Raw genomic sequence first — 19099 nt, 5'->3', positions numbered from 1 at the left:
AACAGCAAATATTATTAAAAAGTAGCACCTATAATCCGAAACAATTATTAAATTTAATTTTCTTAAAAAGGAATTATAATTTCGTACCCATTGTGGAAATATAAATATTATTATAAGCTTTCTTGAATAAACAAGAAACAAATGTTTATTAATCATATTCGCTTTGCTTTTCAGCAGCATAATCAAAGCCAAGATTATGCGGCGCTAACATATGCCAATCAGATTCCAGGATACTTTAATTAATATTTATACAGATGTTCAGTCTTCATGTGCTATGTATAAGTCCTCATGTATGATCTTGGTGCATAATTGCATTCAGATAATGTTTTAATAGTTATAACGATTGAAATAATTAAACGAGTTTCCGTTTAAAGAAATCCTTTTTCATATTGAATTGGATAAGTATATCAACTTTTAGGAAAGCAGTCAATTCAGAGAGTTTGCAAAATTTCTCAAATTATGATCCACATTTTTAATGCACAGGAAAAATACCACTAATGTTGTAATGCAAGTAATATTCAATTTCACCTATCTTGCGTTTCTAATCGGCTTATTTCTAATTTTTATAGAATATTTCTAGAACTGCAGTTTAGTTTCTATTTAAAGAGAGCATAAAAAGCTCCCTTCTGAAATAAACTTGCCGCATAATCTTTAAAAAACGCTGCATTTATATTTAAATTATAACATTCAAGTATATTACTCAAATAATTATTCTTCATTAGATATTAATAATTGGCACCTTATCATATGTAGTTCAAGCATGTTCAAATAATGATTGGTAACTATAACTCGTATGAGTTTAATGATTCATTACATTATTATCTTGAAAGAGGTTGTTTAACCTTGAAATTAGCAAATTTTAAAAATAAAGTCTCCATATCTTTCTCTGCTTATAAAATTTAATTCTTTTAACATTTCAAGTGAAATCAGAAAGAAATCTCATTTTAGATTTGCTGAGATACTGTAGACTGTCTTCAATCTAAGCGTTTCGTTCTATGATGCTGCTTATCTTAAACCAATATAAAAGTTATAATTTCTTTCCCCTGCAAATGCTTGAGAATTGCAAGGTACATCACGAACGGGAATGGAATGTTTCCTTTATTTTGTGTTACGGATGTTTATTTACTATTCATAAAAATTAATTTATGTTAATTTCTTCGCCAATTTTGTAGAACCAAGCACTACTTCGACAACAACGACAGAAATGCCGACAACGACCACAACAGAAGAACCCACAACGACTACAACCGAAAAACCAACGACAACAACAACAACTGAAGCTGCTACTACTACAACAACTACTGAAAAGCCTACAACGACTACTACTGAAGGTATAATAGATATTTATTTAAGACTGTAGCTCCAACATAACGATTAATTGAAGATAATGAGAAGTACTTTTATATTTGAAATATTTATACTGATAGGGACAAAATATTAATTTTTAAAATGGTAAAATCAAATTTATGTTAGAAAGTGTATGTGCATGAGATTATGGAACAATCGAGCAGTTTCTGCTATATGTGCTCATGGTGTAGCTATCAATAAATTCAGCTAGCCATTGAAAAAACCTCGGGTTCGATACCCAGAGAGGAAATGATTTAATTTTCAAGATTCCTGCTCGTTGGTGAGAGCTATATGACTTTACATAGTAAGTGAACATTTGCTTCTATTATTTAAAAATTATATGATAATTAATTGTGGCTCATATATTCTGTACAGATACTATAAATACTGTACTACAAATATATCTGAAATCATACTGTGAAACATTTTGCTTACTGTACATTAAATACTGAATGAAAAAAAGAATGCAAAAATTAGTGAAATTTAATTCAGTAAAGTATAGAAACAGGGAATATGTAATATGAAACACACACATAAGTATATACGCATAATTTTAAGCCTTTTAAGATTATTTAACTCTTATTAGAATATTTAATTATTTATTGAATTTTCTTACGAAACTTTACGTCTTTGTATTTAATATGTATAAGTTTGTATTTAATATATATAATATATTTAACGTCTTTGTATATTTCTTTTATCTTAGCAATAACACTTCTTTTTTCATTAAATTGTTTACAGGAGTTTAAAAAATTTGAAGCATGAAGTACTTGTAATTATCGCAGATAATATTTTAATCTCAACATTCAGTGGTCGAATATTATAATAAACAACAGTTAAATGGTACACGGAAAAACAGTTGCCGGTTCTTACTCATTCTGATATGCTGAAAATGAATATGAGATATAAAGTTTCATTTGCATGTTAATTTTGTTAGTGCTAAAGAATGAAAGCAAATTTCGGTTCGCAGTTGATATTGGAAAGCAGAAAACGGGAATCAACTGTCTCTGTACGAATATTCTTTATTCTGAGGAAGAAACGTTTTTAGAAAAACCAGTCTTCAAAACCGGGGTAAATTTGAGCACGTAAATTAGTGCCTGAGAAACGGAAAACAGATTTCCGCAAGACATAGCACGTAAATTCACTTCCCAGTTTAACCGATTTGAAAGGAGATTACATTACTTAAATTAACGAATAGTTTATTGGAGACAGTTAGAAATAAGAAAACATAAATTGCTGTTAAAACGCAAAGGCTGGGTGTGAAAACATGAAAAATGCAGGACACTGCCCTCCGTAAGCAAGAAAGGCGATTTAGAGATGGCAAAATTAATCTTCCTTAAAAATAAAATTTCAAACTGTAGACTTTCTCTAAGTGGCATTTGAAACTTGATTTCTAAATTAATATATTTCTAATATAAAAGATATATTTTTTAAAATTTTATTTATAGCACTATTTGTATACGGTCCCAAAAGTTTAGTTAATGAAATTTCGGGTACTTTTGAGGATGGAATCCTCCTTAACCGTTCAATTCTAACAGTGAACAATTCTTTTCACTTAGGCTTGCATATCTCAAAAATAAATAAAATTAGAATTCCTTAAAAGGTATAGGATAAAACGTGGTTTCATATTTAAGAGTATTTTCCGTGCAATTTTAACATTGTATTTGAATCAAATATAGCCAGGGCCAACTTAAGCATAATTCACAACTATCATCGACCATACTGAAAATCTTTATATATTTACATCATATGGGATGAAACAATTCTTTTAAAATGGAATCCATTTTTGCAGATTACATCATCCTTTATTTTTATCAACAATTAATTTTGCCTTTTCTACACTTCACCGCTAAAATATAGCAATTCAGCCTTGTATACTATATTTCTCCCTACAGAAGATCCAAGCTAATGTATTTTAGCAGAAAAAACTGCAACATTTATGAAAGATTAGGTAAAACTTAAAGATTTACTTTAGGAAGTGATGAGTGTAGATAGAAATTTGAACGAACCTGAGTTACTGTTAAGGGATCAATAAATCAGAGGTTTCTGTTAGACCAAATATTAATCTAAGTACATAAAGAAAATATACAAAAATAAGAAACTAGACAACAATAAAAATTTTGGCACAATAAAATACAGCCAAGAACTATTACTGCTCCTAAAAGTGCATTGAATATGTTAAACTGGACTAATTGCTTCCTTATGTATATGTGGAACCCACCGAATCCAACAGTCAAAACCTCAGTAAAGTTTTCGGTTCATGAGGTGTTTACATTTTACTTTAACGACTGAAGTAAAGTTACAGAACGAGGTTTTCACACACGGCGAAATTAACCGTAAGGGGAAATTTCATAGCTTCAAGGGAGCAATAAGATCAGCTTTTTATTTACCTAGTTTTAGTTTATGAGTATAAAAAGCTACTTTTGTTCAAGACATGGAGGTCTGTAAATGTATAGTGTCCATGTGGGCATGGGGCACACTAGATAAGCGGCGAGCCAAAAGTTCTCTCGAGAGGTTGGTGATTGGGAAAGAGGGGTGGGAGACCCTCGCACCCGTACGCCATGGGTGGTCTCCAAGAAAATTGGGAGCAGAATTGAGCAAAGTTTAATGTCACCTGTATGGTGTTCAAGGCTCTTGCCAACGGCAGACGCAGTATAGCACTTCTTGCCACGATGAATTTCGTGGACTTGTGCTTATGTTACTGTCAGACAAGTGATATAAGTCACAAAAACAGCAACAGCTTTGGAAAGGAAGGGAGGAATCATAATGTAGCTATAGTGAAAGTGGTGAATGGGAAAAAACGTTTGAGAACCCATACTCTAGAGTAGCGGCTCTCTACCTTTTGACTAACGCATACTATCTAAACAAAAAATGAAAAACTTTAGTACCACCATTACATTTTACAATGATTATATTTCAATTTCTCGATAGAAATATTAAAATATATATATATATATTGTCATTTGCACAAGCTATTGGCTATTTGGATTAAATACGCACACATAAAAAATATTAGACTGAAAATTGGTTACCATTTTAATTATCAGAATTTAAGTTAAAATACTTTATTTCTAAAATTTAGTGTGAAATTTGGGCCTGTTTAAGAGGGAGAACAATTTCTTTTATCTGGTCTTATTTGACTTAATTTTAATCACAAATTAGGATCCTCTTTCAATTTTTTTGTTCCGTATTTTTTTTTAATATGACATAGAATAAAATCATTGTCAACACAAACAGGTTGTGCAAAAAGGCAATAAAAATTCAATAGCTTTATTTGAAGTGCCTTTAAATTCTTTCTTTCAGTTCAGGCATAAGTTAACAAATATGGTATTTTTGAAACCTTCAGTTAAGAGTTTGATCACAGGAAATTTCTATCAGTCGTTCGTTTTCTTCGCGACATAAAATGTCAGGTACGTATGAACAAAATGGATTTCTAATCCAATATTCGTTTTTATAATCCTCGGGAAAGTGCGTGTTCAAAATTTCTGTTCGTGTTTAAAATTTCATGTATTTTCTGTTAGAAAACTTTCTAAATGTGGTGAAAAGCTTAAAATATTATTATTCAATTCTTTGATTATTAGCTCGAGTTCTTTTATTATAATTGCATTTATTTTATTTCTAATGGTAAACAAATTAGTATTTTGTCCTTGAAATCCTAAATTTAGGTGATTTAACTTTCATAAATATCAGCTAAATATGCTAAAACGCACTAACCATAATTCAATAAACAAACAATTTTATGTAAATCATCACTTTTCCGTAGTCAATCCCTGCCATTTTACGATTTTGAAAATCTAGGTTTGTTTTATTATTTTTTACAAATATTTAAATACACAATGTAATACGAGTTTTTTGAAAACAAACAACGATATTCTCAAATCGTGTAGAAAAGTAAGGAAAACAAAGCAACAAGAATGCAAAATACCTGCTTTAAAGACAACAAATCGACATTAAAAAAAATGCTGCTAATTGAAAATAGAGCAATATGAACGCGGAAATGGTGGCAAAATAAAATGTAGACATTCTAATAAATCGATCAATTCTAAAAGAATTAATGAGATTCTATTATCTTTTTATAGAAACGTATTTTCATTTAATATTAAATACAACATCCATTTGTATTACTCCTTCTAAATACATCATTTATGACAAATTTTGTTATATCTATAGCTAAAAGAATATTTTTGAAAATATAAGTCCTTGAACAAAGCTCAGATCGCATAAATTTACGAGTGTTAGAGAAACAACTTTAACAGGATGTTATAGTATTTAATTTTTGAATGTAATAGTTAAAAATACTTTGTTCCTTTGCGTACCACCTACGTTTCGCTTGAGTACCACCGGTTGAGAACCGTTGCTCTAGAGAATACTAGGTGTACCATTGCATCCGTCATAGTTACGAATATAAGCAATGCAAATGGGTGTGATGGCTACTGTAATTTCTTTAAAGCAGAAATCTTTATATTTTATTTTTAACAACCAGCTAAAGCCTTCCACAAAACTTCTGCAGAGACATTAAATTGGCAGAACAGATAAGAACAGATATCTGCAAGTAAGGACAGAATAAAGGACTCTTTTTCCCCCAAAAAATTATAAAACTGATTTAAAATGAATTCTAAAGAGAATTTTTCGTGGCATCTGTGCGTACGTATCTATGTATGTACGTATGTGTCTCACATAACTCAATAACGAGTAGCCTCAGAACGTTGAAATTTTGTATATATAACTGCTCTAACATGTAGATGTGCACCTCGTATTTTGATTGCAATCGGCCGCACCAAATATATATATATATATATATATATATATATATCCACTCTCTTACTCGGCTCAGTGATCTCAGTTTCTTTTTTCTTATATGTTTGTAAATTGTGCATGTTTTGCTTTAAAACGATTGAATTATGCTGTTCTTATCCTCTGGTTAAGAACTTATTATGCTGTTCTTATCTTCTGGTTAAGGTTTTTATCCCTTTAGTAAATCTGTATGCAATATGTTTGGAATTATCAACAATTTAAAAGTTGTTTAAGTGCCACTAAGCCTACTAATTTTTGCCATGTTGGGCATTGCTTGTTTACATTTGAAGCAACAGAATAGTAGATTTTTTGCCAATCTAGAGAAATTAAGCTTCGCAGTAACAAAGATAACATCTTCTTTTATTACTGCGAATTAAATCATGCTTAATCCATTTTGAAATTTATTCAAGGAAATAAGTGTTTAAAATCTACTTCATAATTTTCAACACAGACATTTTGAGTTTTTATGCATTTTTGCCTTGTTGCGATGTGAGAACTGAATTAATTGAATGAGAAATACTGAATCGTCTGTGAAAAACTGTTTCTTTTCTTTTTTGTTATTGTGCTTTGCTTAATTTCTTTTATACATCGTTTTACATTTATTATAGTATTTGAATAGAACATGTGGCAACGATTAGATAATTGTTAAGATGTTATGAATTTTGTGCATTCTAAATTAAAAAATGATTGAAATGTAGCTTTGTTAAGTGAACCTAGGGCCAGAGTGTGGCTCTGGTAAACAAATATAGTGATTTTTAAAGAGTGCATTTATTTTATTGTGGTTTATGCGCTATCGACGAAGTAGATTTAATTCAATCCAATAACTTTAAATGAAGTGCAAGAAAAAATGCGTATAATTTAATATTCCGTACAAGGAAGTCACATGTGGTGCACACATCAGGATTTTTTACTTCCTTGTACGAAGTAAAAAGGAAGTATTGTAATCGGGAAAAGTTTCAGGCAGCATATTTCAACAAAAATATCCATTTTGATCGCTACAAATGCAATTGAACGATGTTTTTGAGTGACATCTGTACATGAGGACAGAATAAAAGACTCTTTTTCTCCAAAAAAATTATAAGACTGCTTTGAAAATAATTCTGAATAGAATTTTTCGTGCTATCTGTCTGTACGTACGTATGTATCTCGCATAACTCAAACACGAATAGCCTCAGAACGTTGAAATTTTGTATATAGGACATGTAGATGCGCGCTTCATATTTTGGTTGCAATCGGCCGCACCAAACATATATAAATGTATTTATATATATCCCCTCTGTTACTCGGCTCAGTGATCTCAGTTTCTTTACTCTTATATGCTTGTAAATTGTGCATTTTTTGCTTTAAAAATGACTCAATTATGTTGTTCATATTTTCCGGTTAAGGTTTTTATGCCTTCAGGAAATCTGCGAGCAATATTTATAGAATTCTCAACAATTTAAAAGCGGTTTAAGTGCGTTAAGCCTAATTTTTAAATAACATGGCAGACATGTTGGTTTACATTTGAAACAACAGAATAGTAGATTTGTTTCCAATCTAGAGAGACTAAGCTTCGCAAGAAAAAGATAACGCCTTCATTTATTATTGCGAATTAAATCATGCTTAATCCTTACTCGAGGAAATAAGTGTTTAAGATTTACTTCGTAATTTTTAATATAGTAGATATTTTAAGTTTTCCTGCATTTTTGTCTTGTCGCGAAGTGAGAACTGAATTAATTGAATGAGAAATACTGAATCGTCTGTGAGAAACTGTTTCTTTTTTATTTCCTTTGCTTATACATTGTTCTAGATTTATTAAAGTATTTGAATAGGACATGTGCCAATGATTAGATAATTCTTCAAATGATATAAATTTTGTGCATTCTGAGTTATAATATGGTGTATTTAATTATGGCAAAGCACACTAGGGCTATCTGCCTAAGGGGAGGGATGCCTTTCGTGGAGGACTTTCTAAGGGAAACTGGCTCGTATACACGTTACACATGGGGAAAACCACGAAAACGCCCATGCAGCCAGCCCGTTCGCGGGATTCGAACCTCGGACCGAACTACCAGTGTTCAGCGTCTTTACCGCTCGGCCGCTGGTGGGCGAGTTATAATATGAACGAAATATAACGCTGTTAAGTGAACCTAGCGCTAGAGTGTCGCTATGGTAAACAAATGTAGTGAATTTTAAAGAGGGCATTCATTTTACTAACAGAAAATTGTATAAATTAAAAATTAAAAATGCTCTCAAAACAATACAGTATTAGGATGAAATAACAAGACATTAACCACGGAAAGTCGCAGAATTAAATAAACGTGAACAGATCTGCTTATAACTAATTTTTGTTATTTATGATAATAAGCCTATTAAATGTAGTAAACTCTTAAATGATTCTTCTAAATTAAGTATAAGATATGTAGTAGAACCTGCCATTAAAAACATTCTCAGAGCCAAGGCTTGGCTTTTATCAACGAGTGTCTGCTAAACGTGAGTGTACTGATCTCCTACTTCAAAGGTCCAGGCATTCAAAGAACTGTCTGCTAATGAATAACATCTGTCAAGAAGTGAGTGAGAACCAAAGTTCGACTGTATTTTATACTTTTCTTATGTAAATGTTTTATAATTACAGTATGTGAACATTTCACAAACAAAAGTATTGATTTTAAAATAATTATTTATCTTTAATGAAAGAAAGGGTAATAATATCTAAGTATAAATAATTTACGTACAATTTGAGGTGTAATACTGCAGAAGTTTAATGAGCACAAACTGGAAATATTAAGATGGAGTGGGGTACGTTTGTAAAGGGGGCAACTTACTGGTTGCCCCCTTTACAAACGTACTGGTTATTTTATTATGTACCTTTACAAACGTACTGGTTATATTAACTGTTGTACTGGTTATTTTATTATAATACGAGCGAAATTTCTCTGATTAGTATGTAATAATCTACTACAAGATAATATGTGCTATTCGACATAGATGTTGCACAAGAATGACTGTGTTTTCCTCGCTTAAAATGAACCAAGCATTTTACAGCAGGCTTGTTAATAATTTTGCTCTTGCTTAGTTGCACATGTTATGTATAACTGTACAACATACATAAATTACAAATGAACTCAAACATTAGTAAAACAAGTGTGCAATAAAAAAGTTATACCTAGTTTCAACAAGGTTTCACAGTATTATTATTTCAGAGATACGTTCTTGCTCAATTTTGGAGAAAAGTGCAGAGTATTTGACATTTTGTTGAATATCCTATTAAAATGAAAATTTAATCTTAGAATCTTATTTAAGATTAATTAAACAGTAATAACTGTTCAAAACGTTTGATACCTACAATGTTTAGTATTTACATACGACACTGAAAATACACACATGTTTTAATTCCATCTTTGCCCAAACCAGTCTGCACTTCATTTTATATAAGAAAAATGACTTGATAAAAGTTATTTTACATTGATTAGCATGATCCGAAACAGTTTTAAAAAATTCATGCAATTTTAAATGCAACTAATGTAGTTACTTGATTTCAGAGCCGACAACAACAACTGAAGAACCAACTACCACTACGACTACAACTGAAGCGCCTACAACTACAACGACAGAAACTCCGACATCCACCACTACAAGTGAAGCACCCACAACTACAACAACAGAAGCTCCAACAACCACTACTACAACTACTACTACAACAGAAGCTCCAACAACCACTACTACAACTGAAACACCTACAACTACAACAACAGAAACGCCGACAACTACTACTACAACAGAAGCACCTACCACCACTACCACTGAAGTCCCAACTACTACTACAACTACAGAAATAACTACTACTACTACTACTGAAGCTGAAACAACAACTACAACTACTGAAGCTGCAACAACAACAACTACAACTACTACAACTACAGAAGCTCCAACAACTACAACTACTGAAGCTGCGACAACAGCAACTGCAACTGCTACTACTGCAGAAGCTCCAACAACAACAACTACGTTAGCTCCTACAACAACAACCACAGAAGCAACTACGACAACTACTGAAGCGACTACAACAACCACTGAGCCAACTACAACAACCACTGAGCCAACTACAACAACCACAGAAGCAACTACAACAACCACAGAAAAGACTACAACAACAACTGAACCAACGACGACAACTACCTTAGAACCAACAACGACCACAGAACAAACTACTACTCCTGGACCTAGAACAGGTCAGAATAACCTCTTCTTTTACAATTATTGATGTAAAATTGCTACGCTTTAAGCAATAATGGTAGTACTTAAAGGTTTTAGGAGTAAAATGCAATGAAAATTTAAAAAATGCAAACATAAGACTATAATTTATAGTCAAGATATAGGAGATATATAGGGCTATTGCTAGACATTTTACAACTCGAATTATTCTCTGCATGTCTTAAATTCTGTTAACCAGTGCCTCCGCTAGATTCTGAAAATAATACCTTTCAAAAATTAGCTGTTTGTTGCTTTATTACATTCCAAAAAGCGACTAAATTCCGCCGCTCAATGCAGCCGCGCTGTCTCTAGTACTTGGATAAAATACTTTGGATAAATTACTTTGATATAATTAGGTTATCAGTTTGTCCAGTGTTATTTTATGGGGTCAAGACATAAATGCTGTCTTCCTTCTTCGACACAGAAGAATTTAATATGCTTTCCACATAGTCTGTGATAGTTTGAAACTAACACAGTTATTCAAATATATTAGGATGTTGAGTATCAAATTCAGGTAATATTGATTTTCAGATTTGTTAAGCTGATTATTAGAAAGTCAATATGAATTCAAGAACAAAAGCTTTTATCCCAAAGATTAGAATTTTATACTTTGCATATTAAGATTTTTTAAATTTGTTTTCAAAACAAAGGGATGTTAAAGATTATTTTAAACCGGAACGAAAGCATTTTAAAAGCCATTCGATTATTTTATATCCGCAATATAATGTTACAAATGCTACCATAATTAAATGAAACCTAAAATAATAGCAAACCCTACACAGATGTTATAGTACACTAATATACATAAGTATGCAAAATTTAATTGATCATTTACGCACTGCAGAGTATTAAAGATATTAAATAAAATATATGTATACTACATAATGCATTATAAATTTACAGCAGAAAATTGCCAAGATATATTTTCTCATGAAGCAAAGAGATGACTGTGCGTCCTATACACAGTGTATTACGTATAAAAATACCTGTAGATGACATAGCACTTCGTGGTTTGGCACTTGAAAAGGATGCATCATTTGCCTCCTCAATCCATGTTATAGCCTAGATTTGAAATATACGTTTTTGGATTTTGCACCTTAAACACTAAGATTTCGGAAGCTTTAACTGTTTAATCCTCAAAAAGGTAATAAGGTAATGAAAAACCGCTCTATCGTATAATAGTGGTACAATATTCGGAGCAGTTTTTAAGCTGTACTCCTTCAGCAAGAAGAAAGGTCGGATGTACTGTTTCACTATAAATGCGTTGAGCAGTTTCAGATTATTAGGTTTTACAGTTCTAAAATAGCAACTTTTATTCCACAGACAAATGACAGATTCAAAAAATGTTAACTGACAGGAAACCAATAATGCGTTTTCAGTAATCTGTCTAGGGAAACATATCCGTATTTTAATTATTTAAATATGACCAGATTATTCGAACGCTTATTTTTTCCTTATTTTTTCTAACAATACCTTTTAATTAAGAATAATTGAATCAGGTATTACAGGATAATTTATATTAGAAAATTATAGCGAACTTTTAAATTTTATTCTTAGGATTTTATTTAAGAAATAGGAAACGGAAAAAAATTAAATCATATTTTTATCCTAATTTTGAAATAAAATACTGGATATTTTGTTTATGTGGCACTTGGTACCCGTTTTGTAACTTATAAATAGTTCATATTGCATAAACGCTCCATTTCCTTTTTACGGTAGCTCTTCTCTATTTTTTTATAATTATAGACTGTTTAACAAATTATTTAATATCCGTTAAACTGACGTTCATTTAAACTGATAATATAACTTAATTCAAGTGTTATGATTTGATCGATACGTAGAAGAAAATCATGCGCTTTAAAAAAGTAATTAATAATTATATGTCTGTCACAAAAATAAAAACATACATAAAATGCAAAACCGTAAGTAATTATTTCATAATCGTAACGTAATTTCTAGAGATGCACGAAACTGTAAAACTGCCAAATTTGACGATTTTATGGATAATCTGTTTAAGTGGCCCATCGATAGAAACCTTACCCTACTAAACATTTCAACATATATATTTTACCTTAATATCGACATACCTTTAAATGAAGTTAAAAATCAGCTATTCATTTTTACAAAGTTATTTTAGAACACAACGATATAGAATTTAATAACTAGCTTCTGCTAGAGAAGCAACTGAATAAAATTACGCTTAACCATAAACACTCGAAAAATTCAGTAATATTTTTTTTAAATATCAGTTCATTCTTACCTTTAAATGATTGGAATTATAACGAGTTTGTTATAGCGAGCACTGCATTTTGACAAACGTTTATAGCACAGAATGGCATAAATCATAACCAGAAATAGAACATAGAGAAATATTGCAAGTGGAATGCAAAGCATCAGACAAATTTAAGAGATATATTCTTAAGACCACATTGTAGTTGATTTTGTAATCTACAAATATGTGATCTAGATATTCCTAGAAGAATCCTAAATATATAATACGAGGAGGAAAAAATATAAAAATATGAAAGCTTTCAGATTTTACATTACGCCCCAAGGGGGTGTTTTTTTTATCGTTTTGTGTGTTAACTGTATTTATTAAATATCATGTCTTTAGAACTTAAACCAAAAAATTCAATTCAACAGCAATATTGCAAAATAATTTTAAAATGAGCAGATCTTAAGAATTTCCGATACACAGTCTCGCGCGCTGGAGATAAAAATGTTTTTTTCTCGTACAGTGTTGCCATTCCTCGCTTTGAAATCGTTGAGTTTGTTAATCAAAAATTATTTAATGTCTGATAAAATATGAAATAGATAATAAAATAAATTCCAAATTAGGGCTTCCAGATGCTCATATTCGGTGGAGGATTACGTTATTCAGAATTTGATAGCTCTACCGTTGTTTTATCACATACATACATACATTTATGCAGATTTTTCATTATCTAATTTCTTTAAATACAGGTCTGTAATATTTGGTGGCAATAGTTTGAAAAGTGAATCAAGGCAAAATGCCAAAACGAAATCAATAGCCCTTCTGGGCTAACGCCCTTTGAAATTAAAAAAGTGAAATAAATAATGCAACTTTCACCAGTTTGTAACAAAATAATATGGAAAATTAAAAGCAGATATTTATAAATTCGTCAAGCTTTTCAAATTTCTTTACAGCGTTTTATAATGCTATTTCTGATGATATATTCCTATATGTATCGTAATTTCATATGCTGATCTCATTCGATAAGTCATGGATGAGTCATTTCCTCATTCGATAAGTCATTTACTTCTTTGCAAAGGAAATTTTTTATTGTATTTCTTTCAATAAAATATGTTTGTTTTCATATTTCAGGAATATTCTATAATGTGACAGGAGATTATCATTTCCCGAATCTTCTCCGCAATGGCTCTTCAGTAGACTCATCAGACATCACTATTTCTAATGGACCGCTGGGATTCGGTTGGGCTATTGACTTAGACGATAATGCTGGGAACGAAACCAAGCAGTGCTTGAAAATGCGTGTCATACCGAAGAACAAAAATCATGAAAACTGCTGGTCTCATCCTAGTAACTGCCAGGAAGGAATGTCAATGAGTATCTGGGTAAAAATTACTTTCAAGAGAAACGATCCTGAACTTCGATACATATATAGCACAGGTATTAATCAATGCGTATAATGGTAATTTTTTATTTAATTACTATTATTAGCCTGAATATAAATATTGCTAAGAATGAATAATGTTGATAATCATGATCGAATCTTAGATTTTCTTTCAACGTATTCAAAACCATTAGCCAGTTGTGGATCATTTCTAGTAAATCATGAAACTTGAATAAATTTATCTTGAATCGGATTTTTTTCTTCTCGCCGCCCAGAAGATATAGTGGTTAGGGAAGCCGACTGTGATAGCAAAAGGCCCGGGCTCGATTCCCGGAGAAGGTGTGATTGTAGCTGTCCGTCCTTACATAGGAGGCAGAGGTGGTCCACCTTTTAGGTGCCTCCATAATAAAATGACCACCATAAATTTAATAGAATCTTGTTAGATGATATGACCTGTCATATGTATGAGTGCTGTTTTTATATTTTGACTAAAATAATGGTATAAAATCCCATTACTTTGTGTTTTAAACTCAAATTGAATACTTAGATTTAAAAAATCCTTTTCTTTCTTTTTTCTTTCTCTATACTCTTTATTTAATTATGCATTGTTTCTCTTCGAGAATAAATCCTTGTCTTAAGTTTACCCAAAGGATTTGAATGCATGATAAACGACACTCATAGGGCCAAATGAGATATATATAATACTTATATAAAAAATGGTTGAATGGGAGGACAGGGCAGAAAAACTTTGATAGAATCAAAACCCAAAGCAAATTTCAGCTCAGATAGCTTGTGCAGTTTGAAATTAAAAAAAAACATGCTTGCAAACTTTAGTATGGAATGTTACATTCCCTCAAATATCTTCCACGGTTCTCAGATTATCTTTGTACTCTCTCTCTCTCTCTCTTTTGGATATCCTCAATGTTGAGAATGACATCATTTCACTCTCCAATTAGAGCAAATCAAGGACTGACGTCGCGTGGTGAACTGATACGTTGGAATTCTTACGAACGTGTCGAGTTACGTTCGAATGTGTCGAGTTCTTGGCAACTAGCTGTAATCAAAAAATATTTCTATGCTCAATGTAGGTTTTCAAGTAATTAAACTGTGTTTTGTTACAATGTGTCATACCCTCTCTCCATTTTGGACTTATCAATGTAACGTCAGGTAGAGGTAACGAGGTAACGTCAGGTTCTTTATAGTGTTGCTTTTTCAGAGCTAGTCTTCATTGGAAGACCGCAACATAATACCCGGAATACAGATACAGAAGACAAATTCGGAGATTTGATTATCTACAGATACGAGTTTTATCAGTTTTTATTATGAACTGAATATTCTAATACATCCAGTAAGCACGAGAACAATTATTCAGTTTCTATATATTGTGTAACTAATTTATTTCTAAAACTGAGATTTCCCCAGATTAATACTAAATGCTATAATTTTTTATAAAATAATAAAATACTGAAAATTTTATAAAAATTTCTATAGAAACCTGAAGTATGCATTCGTTTAGTTTCCTTTCCTTATCATTTTACTATCAGAAAGCTGAAAATATTATAAAAAAGGAATTCATATTGGGATTTGAAGTAAAGGTAAAACTAAATTAACATTATTAGCACGGAGACCATTCGAAATCTCAGAGTTCATGATGAATAATATCTCTAATAATCAATTAAATAAATTACAGTATAACCTTCATTAATACACATTATGTCCCTATTGATTTAGGAGCAGATAGTGATGGAAATGAAGGTGTGGCGTTATGTTTCCGAGGTATATTTATGTACCAACTTGTGTCCACTGGGCAAGAGATGTGGAATCTTACAGTACCAGGACCGGTTAAAAATAATACATGGTATGAAGTTGGAATGAGATGGTCCAGTGATACAGGAATTGAGGTAAGGAACGTTAAGTTTTGTAATTACTGGTGAACCGTTTTCAGGAGAACTACTCACGATTCCAGGTGATAGTGATTTTCTGTCAAAATAGATATTTTATACAGGTGATGTTCAGCGCCAATAGTTATTTATGTTCTGCTCACTAACAGTGAGGATCTTTCTTGCAAAGCAGTCGGTGCGAAATGGATTATTATAATTCATACAGGTAATGAAACGAAGGATTTGTGATGATTCCTAAAAGTAAATAACGAAACGAATAGAATTTATGGACTAGCATTTGCCTGAAATGATGTAGCTATTAAATATCAACACTCGCAGCAATCATTTCTTAACTGAAAATAAGATCAAGAGATAATTATAGAAATGGATGAAGAGTTTCAATTTTAAACTATTTGTTTAAATGTATTATAAGGTATTTCTCCCGCCTTCCTAGCGTGCCTTCGTGGTGTAGTAGTTCTGCACGCTGGGTCGGTATTCCAGAGGTCCGTGGTTCGATTCCCGGAGAAGCCGGTTGTTCATTTTTCATCTTGCCTGCTTCCAAAAAATACCTAATGTCTATACAGTGGCGCCCGAATTAAGCTTTAACAAACTTAAAATAATAAAGAACTATATGAGATCTTCACTGGGGCAAGAAAAACTTTCAACATGGCCATTCTCTCTGTAGAACATGAATTAAGTATTCAAATAAGTTTGAAAAAATTATTAATGATTTTGCTTCTTTAAAAGCAAGGAAAATTAAATTATAAATATGCTTGAAAAGTTTATGCCATACAATTTGAGCAGATGTTTTATTTATACTGCTACTATAAGAGTTATTCTATTTTCACTTGAAATAGTTACTTTTAATGGACATAAAATATATATAAATATAGTTAATTTGTTCTATAGGTATGATTATCTGTATATATATGCATTAATGCATATATATGTATGTATTGCGCGTTTTTGTATAATGATATGTTTTCAAACATCATTCAGTATTATTTATTTACTCTCTCCCCCTCATATAATCTTGCAGGGGCGCACATTTACCGCTTTGTCTCAGGTGGAAAAATATGTAGGCACGGTTCTAGCCTCTACACATTATTATTTATTATGTTACGGAGTCGTATCTTCTTGGGAAGCATACACTAAGCGTAGACTCTGGAAGACTAAGACAAATTATCGCTTTGTCTTGTAAGAAAATAGATAACGTAAGAAAGATGTAAAAGAACCTTTTATTAAGAACTAAAATAGTTACCAGAACGCACTTCTTGTGTTTACCAGTCAGCATTTATGGCGTAACTCAAGAGTTAAGAAATTTAAATTAAAACTAAGTTAAATCTTAAGTTAGCCCAAAAGGCTACACACAAATGAATAAGTCGCAAGTTGGCTCAAACAAATACCGATGCTATAAACACTGTTGGCAAGAATAAAGCAACGCCGAAGATTGACTGCTATCGTAGAATTTCATTGATTAACCTGGCCTTCAGCAGACGAAACATGCTCAGACAACAAACTAAAAAATCATTTTAAATAGCTCCTCTTTCTAGCTTATTTGAATACAAGCGAACCAAAATTAGCATTCTGGCAGGTAAACGGAATAAGAGAATAATAATCAAGATACTTAATATAAAATAACTGGTTAGATAAAATAAATAAATACCTTACAAATGTAATTACCAAGCTCAGTTCTGTCAGACTATAAGGGATATAATTGATTAAAAAATTGGTTAGAACTTGTAATTTTTGCTTCCTTTCGAATTCTGCTAGTATGTGATAAGTGAATTCTTCCAGAGAATAAAATCTTCTCTAAAATTCAGTCATTATTGTGGAGAATTTTTCATATCGCGCTCTTCTTAAAATTGTATTGAGTTTTAAATGTCCGAATCAAGGAATGAAGAGCAAATGAGAGTGACGGGGAAATAATTGGTCTACAAACTGAACAGAGACGAAAATATGTGATTAGAAAAGTAAAATACTGCAGCAAAGACAGAAACGTTTTTCGATACCTAATGTTATGACAGAAGTAAGTTTTCATTTGTATGCATAACTCAAAAAATATATTCATGATTTTATATGATTAGGATTTTATATTCAGGAATATTATAAGTGACACCTACATTGATTTATAGCCTTTAATTTTTGTGTATCATGGTTATAGGACTTAAACAATGCTGGTTAGATTATCTTGATCATTAGTTCCAATTGTGCTGAACTAGACAAGGGATCCCCAAACTTTTTCCTGCGTCTACTTCCTTGCATTTTCCTCTGTAACATATAACATACAAGGTAATCAAAATACAAGTCCTTGCGCATAAAGTTGACAATTTGATGAGTATAATCAAATATTTTGAAAAAATGCTTTATTAGACTTATGTTTTATTATTTTTAATTTTACAAATTTAAACAAGTTATCAAACACAAAATCAAACAAACGAGCAAACAACAAGAACAAAATTTCGATTTTAATGAATGCGATTGTTGCGTGCGTTTAATTTATTGATATATTGATCCCTTTTTTATATTTAGCATAAAATTGTTTGACTTAATTCTTAAACCATCTCGTTCAGAAATATTGAAAGTACTTCTTGTTTTCTGCTCTAAGTTATTAACATGAATAAAGATTGCTTGCGTTGAGTAAGAAGAGGGAAGGTCATTGGTCTGGTAATAACTTTAATTTTGATCTTTTTCGTTTGACTTCGTACTTCAATTTGACTTTTTTATTTGGCTTTTTGAAATTCCATAACTTTGCGCACCTTCATTTTTTGAATAAGACTTGTTCTATTTATACGACAAAACTTTGCATTAATAAATAATTATTATCAATTTTAATAATAGATTTTTTTAAAACTAAGGAGTCTTAATTATGCCGATCAATTGCTGATGCATATACGGCTATCGACCTCTTGACTGTCATAGACCACATCTAAAATTTCATCGACCCACTGTAAATCTCTGAATGAACTATGATGAAAGTTCTGCTTATCTTTTTCCAACATTACTAAATACTCTAAAGAAATTCTGAAAGTTCGAAAGTTGAGATACGTGGAAAACAGGACTTGAGTAAAATACAAAACTAAATTTAGTGTGTCAACAGCCCTTAGTGAGCCATGGCCTGCAGTGCCCTGATATCTGCTTTCTTGACCGTGGGCTCTGGGGTGCATGAGCATATATCCTGGACAAGTGGTCAGCTTGTCGCAAGAGCCCCGGTGTTTAGATCCTTAGCGATACTCATTTTATCAACCG

General features: G+C 31.6%; 1 protein-coding gene across 1 annotated transcript in view; it reads left to right on the top strand.

The window, feature by feature from the left end:
• Nucleotides 1-19099, top strand: part of LOC118190481 (uncharacterized) — a 113588-nt gene that overhangs the window by 8486 nt on the left and 86003 nt on the right. Inside the window, exons 2-5 of the mRNA XM_085812436.1 lie at nucleotides 1173-1331; nucleotides 9663-10352; nucleotides 13721-14026; nucleotides 15702-15871. Of these exons, the coding sequence (XP_085668562.1) occupies nucleotides 1205-1331; nucleotides 9663-10352; nucleotides 13721-14026; nucleotides 15702-15871 (1293 nt within the window). The 5' untranslated portion in view covers nucleotides 1173-1204. The remainder of the gene's footprint in view (nucleotides 1-1172; nucleotides 1332-9662; nucleotides 10353-13720; nucleotides 14027-15701; nucleotides 15872-19099) is intronic.

This window comes from Stegodyphus dumicola, chromosome 3, assembly GCF_044657685.1.
Source record: "Stegodyphus dumicola isolate Sdum_Otavi_A_Nest chromosome 3, ASM4465768v1".
In the NCBI taxonomy this organism is placed as follows: domain Eukaryota; kingdom Metazoa; phylum Arthropoda; class Arachnida; order Araneae; family Eresidae; genus Stegodyphus; species Stegodyphus dumicola.
Note: the sequence above shows the minus strand (reverse complement) of the source record. Positions and strands in the feature narration are given on the sequence as shown.